This window comes from Mya arenaria, chromosome 10 (genome assembly GCF_026914265.1).
Source record: "Mya arenaria isolate MELC-2E11 chromosome 10, ASM2691426v1".
Taxonomy (NCBI): Eukaryota; Metazoa; Mollusca; class Bivalvia; order Myida; family Myidae; genus Mya; species Mya arenaria.
The window spans coordinates 44,410,869-44,419,510 of NC_069131.1; the positions used below are offsets into that span (position 1 = coordinate 44,410,869).

The window sequence follows — 8,642 nt, forward strand, 5'->3', positions numbered from 1 at the left end:
AATAATACACGGATCAAGTCCGTAGATCCTGTTTAGAGGCTAATATATACACCAAACGAGAAACACACCGTTATAAAGCAATATACTACACATGCATGCATCCAACAATCTTTATTACATATTAATGTTGAAGTTACCACGTGAAACAATCAGCGAATCAGGAGATCACTGGTGTTAATTTAGTGTTTGAGTACTCGACCTTACACAAACTTGATGTCATAAAGGGATCTTGATGACGGTTGGGTTATCTTTTTCGGGATTAGATTAGACTCATTTTCTAGTGAACTATTATCAAAAGTACACAATGAATGACATATTTAATTATCATTAGTTTACTTATATATATACAATTTGATAACTTGTTACTTTTGTTTTATCCAAGATTTTCTTGGTTTTGATTAATCAGTGAGTTGGCAGGTTTGCCTTCCAGGCGAAGTTTTGATTGTATTTGTGAGCATAATATAGTTTGATTTTGATTACTTCTAGGATCAGCTTTATGATTATTACGGTCACTAGTTTAACCAAAGAGTTTTAAGGAGTTGTCAGTCACCTTCCATGCCTCGATCAACATTAAGTGAAACACCTACTCATATGGTGTTGCTTGAATACTCGAATACATCAAATAAACGTTGGCGCATTATTTTCATAACCTAAGACGTTCGCGCCAGTTTTGAAAACATATCATATGTCGTAACCTGAGGGTTTGGCAAAAATACCAACATTTGCAGGAGTGTTTCCACAACTGGATTGTGCTTAGTAATATAGTTTGTGTTCCCTGGATGATCATACGTTGAAGGACAAGAAAATAAACCTTACAAGATGCAACTCTCCTTTGTATGCGTTACGTGTATAATTAATATAGAAAATGAAATTAAATGGCAATGTGTCAAAAACGTTTTATGGTCAGAGGAAATTAATAAGCTGCCAGGTCGCAGCAAAGTTTAAGAGGTCACGTGAACTACCATACTAAATAACACAAGACTAATTTTGATCCTAAGCTTCAAAGACGCCGCGAATGTTTTTGAAACATGATTTAAAAGAAGCAGATGCAGTTAACGCATACCAAGTTTGAAGTACCTGGATACAAGCATTCTTCAGTTATTGAACGAAATCGGATTTTCAGCTCAAGGTCAACACGACCTTGACCTATGACAAATTGCACGACGTCGATAGTTTGGAAACTGGTCATGTTTGAGAGTGAGGCGTCTAGGCTTAAACGTATTTCAATTATTAATAGGAAACTGCGTATTTTGAGCTTACGGCCACAACGACCTTGACCTTTGACCCACTGACATAAAAAACAATTGGTTCATCTGCTGGTCATGGCGTTCTTCAGATATTGATCGGAAACCGATTTTCAGCTTAAGATTACCACCAATTTGACCCTTGATCGACTGATCTCAAAATTGAAATAGTTCATCTGTTGGTCATGACCAATCATACTACCAAGTTTAAGGTCTCTGAGCCAAAGAGTTATTCAGATATTGAATGTAAACCGTGGGGACGCAAAGACAATCAATCAGATAACTTTATGCCACCCTTTGGGGCATAACAATCCGAGGTGCTGTATTATAGACATACTAACAAGTATAAACTTAAAAAGGTTTAATGTTTTTAGTTATAAGTAAAGTGTGACACAAGCCTTTGATGAATAAATGAAACATTTTACTCTTCCAGTATATAAGGGTTATGATAACAAAACAGGAGCATATATGAGACATTTATTCAAAGTCATTTTAACGAGTTAAATTTTATTTATTTTCAAAATAAGCATTTCTGATATTTAAAATGAATCTTATATGATTGTATACTCAACAATTAGCAAGAATACAATGGTCTTAATAAACAAATTGTTCTGTATTGAGAGAAATGCAAGAAGTACTTATTACAGCAGCATCCTAAGTAAATTTTAGATATTTTCAATTAGTTATAAAGAAAAAAAATGATATCTTTCCGAAATCATATACGAACTTCAAAATGTTTTCACTGCTTCAGCATAGAAATAAAAGTAGATGTGATATTATTTTTTTTATCTACATTTAACCACAACTATTCTATATGTTTTAAGTCCAATCCCAGTATATTTTAGTAATGAAAACTCATCGACATGTATGTATATCAAAATGACTTCCCTAACCTTTTTGACGTTTTTAAACCCCACGTGTAACAAAAAAAGTGCATTTATCGCAAAAACAAACCGAAAGTATAGTCTAATTTAGTCAACGTCAATACGAAATTTGCATATCACGCGTCTTTCTCAATGCAAAAAAAATATAATTTAATTAAGAAGTAATTTGTTTAGATATGTTTTAAACAAAATAATCAGACAGTAAATTTTATAAAATATTCAATTGAAGGCCGACATTAATTTGAAAAAAGAGGGTAATTAGACAACGATACGGCCATGCTTATTGCAAAGCTGGGCTCCGTACAGTTACCACTTTTAATCATTTATTTTATTATATTTTATGATTTTTCAAGTTTCCCTATTTATTAGGAATCAGATTATTTTAAATAAGCAAAACATCCTCAGAAACTTTTTATCTAAGCTTTGATGAATCGGGTCCTAAGGCTGGTAGCTCAAGCTATAATAAAACTCGAAGCCTACGAGTTTGGGGACAAATTATTAAACACCCATAAATGTGCCCATATGTTTTTAATAACGGTATAAATTAAGACACACCCGGTACGTTTTTTGCATCTTAATGTTTCTTCTTTTCTTTAATCAGATTATACAATTGATGGTTCATACAGTTTTTTTTATCAGACATATTTTATAGTTTATTTTACAATAATAATGTTGGCTGGTCCATTTTGATCACGTGATCCTCAAAGGTACAACTTTGAAATTATTCCAAATTAATGACCCGATTCCACGCGACGTCATTAATATTAATGATAACTGGTTAATCCAGTCAGATCAGCTTAGACATACAAAATAAGTAGATGGGCAACACAATAAGAAATAAAAGGTTAAGAGAAACAATGAACTTACTGGTAAAAGTAAACTACTCTGCGTATATTCTTTATGGATTTCACATGTCAACACCAACAATTCAAACTCAAAAATCTTTAGTTACAAGACGATGAAACAAAGGGGATTAACGCGGCGTTGTACATTCGTAGCCAATTCTGACCAGCAGTGGATCGTATTGCGCCACCAATGACGTCACTTGTGCAATTTGATCCCAGCATGTTCACATGCGTTCCGATGCAATCGACCAATAGACCAATGTGTCTGTAAAAGAACGCACACATATATATGGAGAGAGGATCTATATAGAAAATAGGCATTTGTAAATAAAATTGTCTTTTATTTGGTTCAAATTATTAAAGTAAGGTTAATTAACGTAAACATTCTGCTGTAAAAGTAGTGGGTTTATGATTACCCGAACATTTCGAGAAAACGGGGTCTATCTTACCCACGCTTTTCAACAAATTTAACCAAACGATAAGGACAGAAAACCAAAACAACCGCATGCAGACGACTCTTAGACTTCCGATTAATCCGATAGAACCTACAGCTAATGCCGATCAGCTCCAGTAGTGGTATTCTGATTTGTTTAATTAGTAGTACTATGTACTTGGGGTATGATTTTTAACGGTTTTTTTTATATTTAATGTAACTTATTAACTCCCTTACACAGTAAAATTCACTTCTTCGTTTATATTTAGGTTATCATCGTCAACAGGTTCTATTTGACCTTGTGTTCAGTGATATTTGTTTGCAACAAATCAGGTGTGTTAAGTTTCCTGCCCATCTTATTTGCTTGAAACCAATCAGATGTGTAAAGTTTCCCTTCATTTTCTATCAATCATGTGACTGCTCACAACTTGCTGCAATTGAACAACTGAACAACTTTTCCAATTGGTCAGTTTTAAAATTTCAGTATATTTAAAGATAAAGATGAAGCTCATTAAAATCAAATCGACCTCAATGATGAAGATGGCATACCGTTTTTATAATGAGTTAAAACCCCTGTACACAACATGATTTCAAGTCCCTTTCTTCAAATTACAACATGTAATACAATTCAGCTTTCAATCGAAATATTTCATGAAAATAATAATATGATAAGTATGATTATTCTCTTTCAAAAATATTTAAATGAATTACTTCTTAGTTAAAATACGAAAACTATTAGTCTATAAAAGCAATATGGTATTATTTGGGTGAGAAAGTCACGTGATATGCAAATTTCGAAGAGACTTTTGCTCGCTTACTTTAGACAATGATTTCGGGTTAATGGCATGTTATTCATTGCGATAAATGCAATTTGTTTTATCAAAGACGTTAAAAATGTCAAAAAGGTTAAGAGAAGTCATTTCGGTATACATAGATTTCATAACTAAAAGAAACTGGGAAATGGCAAAAATATTCAACATGACGGAATTTTGTAGAACGATGCAATGCTGAAATTTTGGCCAAGGATTGCATCATTAAAATACAAGCATACCTAAAATACAAAAACAAATATTTTCTGTCCAAAAAGTTATTTAGAAAATAACGTCACTTTCTTGATTGTTTACATCGATTGTGACCAATGGTGACCCATGTGAGAATCCCTTTAAGTCACGTGATTCCTCACCCAGTACTATGTTAAGTTACAGTTGTTAGGGCTTTGTCGCTTTATACTACATTCAACATTAGTTTGCTTCTTCAATGAATCAACACAGTCGCAGTAAGTATATTAATGAATATTTAAACACTTACATGCAGACGTAATCGATGGGGACATGTTCCAATATGTCAATGTATGGACTGCACGTGGTGAAGCCAAACGCGCTCAGCCTGGTGTCGTCATTGCAGATGTCCGGTTCCTCGTGCACTGTAACAATACATCCATTAGGCATTTAAAGGAAATATAACGATTTAGTACGGAATCCAGTAAGGGCTAACGCGATTCTCGGCTCTAGAAAAGGGCAATAGCAAAACATTCACTTTTAAACTAATGCTTCCACATTGATGTGCGGGCGCTTTGTTTACCATAGCAAACGAGAACGTAACGAGAACGTAACAAAGCACGCATTTTTTTCTTACATGTATTCAAACTGCGATAGGCCAGTGAGATTGCGGTTTCCCAATTAGATTCCGTAGTAGTTGTTCTGTACACATGAGTGTAAAACAATCATTATTCTGTTAAAAGTGTTTTTATAAAGGGGTTGCTTTTAATCGAATAAACAATTAGGTTGCACATCAATTTACCCGTGCAGTTATCAAGAACAATGGCGGGAACCAGCGACTCCATAAAATACCGGGAAGTAGACATGACATCATCAATACTACATTGGGTTTTCTGTTTATCGGCAGCTTTCTTCAGACAGTTGGCAGACTCGGACACTAGTCTACAAGGTAAAGGTAACGTACAGCCGGTGACAAATGTACGTTTGCATTGGTTGTGGTGCTTAGGTTTACCCTGATTATCTGTTGGCAACCAATGTTTGATAATTGTGTGTCGGGCTTGAAATTGTTAACATCTTCATGGGGGACTAAACCCAACTCATTTTACGCCATATACATTTCGGTTTTGAGGGAGGGGCGCACGTCAAAAGGTTGCGCCCCTAAGTTACGCCCCCTCTAAGGTCAATTCCTGGATCCGCCTCTGATGCCAGGTATGGTTAGATATCTATGTTATATAATAAAAAATAGAACATTCATTTTAACAATAGTAGTTCGAGATCTTTGTTTGTAGGTGTGATACTTAATTATTTTTAATGATAAATTGAATAATTTTACAGTGGTAGTAAAAACTATGAAAACATGAATGTATTGTGAAACTTTGCTCTTAAGATTAATAATACAAGCCCGTAGTGCTTTTTAAGGTTTATTTTTGCACAAATAAGGACGGAGAGAAATGTGTCACGTAACATACCTGCATGTTGCAGTGTCTTCGGATGTTCTCCCCACGAAGCCAAGAACGGACAAACAGTTGATGGCGTTAGAATCAAGGGCGGTCATAGAGCATTCTAATGAGGAATGAGTAGATATTTTAAAAAAGAACGAATACATAGAAAAGAACTTATACACGTATAGGTTTGCATGCTATTATCTATAAAGCCCAGTAGGGACAGACAGTTTGAGGCGTCAAACCCGATATACTGAAGGTGGTCATGGGAAAGCCTGGGCTGACAGACAGTGGGTGGCGTCAGACCCGATTGACGGAGGTTGGTCATGGGGCAGTCTGCGGGAGACAAGACAGTGGGTGGCCTCAGACCCGATTAACGGAGGTTGGTCATGGCGCAGTCTGTGGGAGACAAGACAGTGGGTGGCGTCAGTCCCGATTGACGGAGGTTGGTCATGGGGCAGTCTGGGGGAGACAAGACAGTGGGTGGCGTCAGACCCGATTGACGGAGGTTGGCCATGTGGCAGTCTGCGGGAGACAAGACAGTGAGTGGCGTCAGACCCGATTGACGAAGGTTGGCCATGGTGCATTCTGGGGGAGACAAGACAGTTGGTGGCGTCAGACCCGATTGACGAGGGTTGGGCATTGGGCAATATGGAGGAGACAGACAGTAGATGGCGTCAAACTTTATTTGACTGAGGTTAGTCATTGGGCAGTCAGGAGAGATAGACTGTTGGTGGCGTCAGACCCGATGTGGCCGAGGTTGGTGATTGGGCAGTCAGGGTACACAGACAGTTGATTGCGTAAGACCCGATCTAACTGAGGTTGGTCATGGGGCAGTCAGGAGACACAGACAATTGGTTGCATAAGACCCGATGGGACTGAGGTTGGTCATTGGGCAGTCCGGGGACACAGACAGCTGGTGGCGTCAGGCCCGACCTGACTAAGGTTGGTCATTGGGCAGTCCGGGGACACAGACAGCTGGTGGCGTCAGACCCGATCTGACTAAGGTTGGTCATTGGGCAGTCCGGGGACACAGACAGTTGGTGGCGTCAGGCCCGACCTGACCGAGGTTGAATGCCACAGCCATAATAAACATATGTCTCCAATTACCATATAGGTAAAAAAAACACACAATCAAAATCAATGTTTGGAGTACATGCACATATATGGGTGAAACATACACTTACCTTGATTCGGTATAACGAAACTCCATGATACCTGAAAATAGTGATACACTTTGAAAACAAATATTAAAAATAAACTTGAAACAGAGGAATATTGTTTGTACAAACACATTATCATGTAACATTGTTTTACATTGATTTAAACGTTTATTAAACGAATATGATGTAAATCAAAACGTCGAAAGATACTCAAAACGTGTACAAAATTAATATAAATAATCGAAAAATATAATAACTACAAAATGACTCGCTAATATTAAACAACTTATAAGCATAATAAACATTACCTGTACAATAGCAATCAAAAATACAACCGTCACTTTCATAATGTAAATTATAATAATGACAAAACGTATAGAATAAATCTAGTTAGTTATAGAAGTATTTCAGTTCAAGTTACTTTCTTGTTTCAGAAATAATTTCAAGTTTTCTGTACTTGTTTAAATACCTTTTAATACGGATGTTTTTCATGTTTCCTCTAATACCTATCCTGGATTACAAAATGTTTACCATATCCGCGATAAGCCGCACTGACGTACGTGCATTTCGAAAGTGTTTACTTCAAGTGTTTATTTGATATTGTTATAAACAACATATGCATTTAATTGTAGCTATACAAAAGCTATCACAAGAAAGCGATAAGTGTCCCCGTTAAAACTTTATTAAGTGCATACTAGCTCATCAAAATGATCAAAAATAACGTATTCGAGCACCGCTTTGTCATAAACGTGTGCTAAGTTGTATTAACATACGTTAGATCTTTGTTCATTTTTGAGCTATTGCCTTTTGTTCTTTTATACTCTATTTTTGTCCGGAACATGACTTAAACTGTTTTTAGGTATTTATTTTATATATATATATATATATTTTAGGTATTTATTTTATATATATATATATATATATATATATATATATATATATATATATATATATATATATATATATATATATATATATATATGATATTGCGGCTAAGTGCACGATACATTTGCAACAACTCTGGCTACTATAGTTGGTAACTGGACAATTCGGCACCAAACGAATTCGGCACAGTCAATTTGGCACCAATACATTCGGCACCCAGTCGACTCGGCACCATAAAGCATAGTCAATTCGGCACATAATTCAAATTATCTTTAACTCATTTTTTATCACTTTAATTCGTTATATGGTTCGTTTATATCAATTAAACTACCTTTTAAAAAAGATTCGATCATCCAATATGAGTATCATGTATCGTTTTTTTAGTAATAACAGATGGCTCAAGATTATGAACATCTGGGTTTTTTTGTTATACAGTGTATTTGTTGTGTTTTCTATATCTTTCTTTACGTCTAAAATTTCAGCGGTTCTTCTTTTAACAGCGTACGCATACATTTGTTTATTGGAGGATATTTTGCTTCTTATTTTTTGAACTATAATTAAAGTCAGTAAAACTCGTGCGCTGCGGGTAAGTAATGTTTACAAGAAACGTTCATTTTCAAAAATGTAATTCCAAATTACATAACAATTCATAAATTATCATAAATAGTCATTTGCAATTACAATTTTTAGTTAATAATTGAATATACGTGAAATTTTGCAAAGATTGGATCTTGAGCTGATCTTCCCT

The 8,642-nt window shown here is 35.5% G+C and overlaps 1 protein-coding gene across 2 annotated transcripts; it reads right to left on the reverse strand.

Moving 5' to 3' along the window:
• Window positions 1–1,706: 1,706 nt before the first annotated feature.
• On the reverse strand, window positions 1,707–7,592 carry LOC128206859 (uncharacterized). Of its 2 annotated transcripts, none has more exons than XM_052909556.1 (6): window positions 7,479–7,592; window positions 7,034–7,064; window positions 5,874–5,967; window positions 5,207–5,346; window positions 4,715–4,829; window positions 1,707–3,238 (listed from the first exon to the last, which is right to left on the reverse strand). In XM_052909556.1, exons 3-6 carry the CDS (start codon window positions 5,957–5,959, stop codon window positions 3,073–3,075), a joined length of 507 nt encoding a protein of 168 aa, XP_052765516.1. In that variant the 5' UTR covers window positions 5,960–5,967; window positions 7,034–7,064; window positions 7,479–7,592; the 3' UTR covers window positions 1,707–3,072. The 2 variants fall into 2 exon arrangements, with proteins under 2 accessions (XP_052765516.1, XP_052765515.1); XM_052909555.1 differs by lacking the exon at window positions 7,479–7,592 and adding an exon at window positions 7,318–7,470.
• Window positions 7,593–8,642: the final 1,050 nt, after the last annotated feature.

Excerpts from the sequence above, each read along its gene's own strand:
- LOC128206859 (XM_052909555.1), bottom strand. The coding sequence starts at position 7,356 with ATGAAAGTGACGGTTGTATTTTTGATTGCTATTGTACAG. Across the intron at positions 4,830-5,206 it reads TGTTCTTGATAACTGCACGG|TGCACGAGGAACCGGACATC; the intron begins GTAAATTGATGT and ends GTATTGTTACAG. Across the intron at positions 3,239-4,714 it reads CCCATCGATTACGTCTGCAT|ACACATTGGTCTATTGGTCG; the intron begins GTAAGTGTTTAA and ends GTTCTTTTACAG.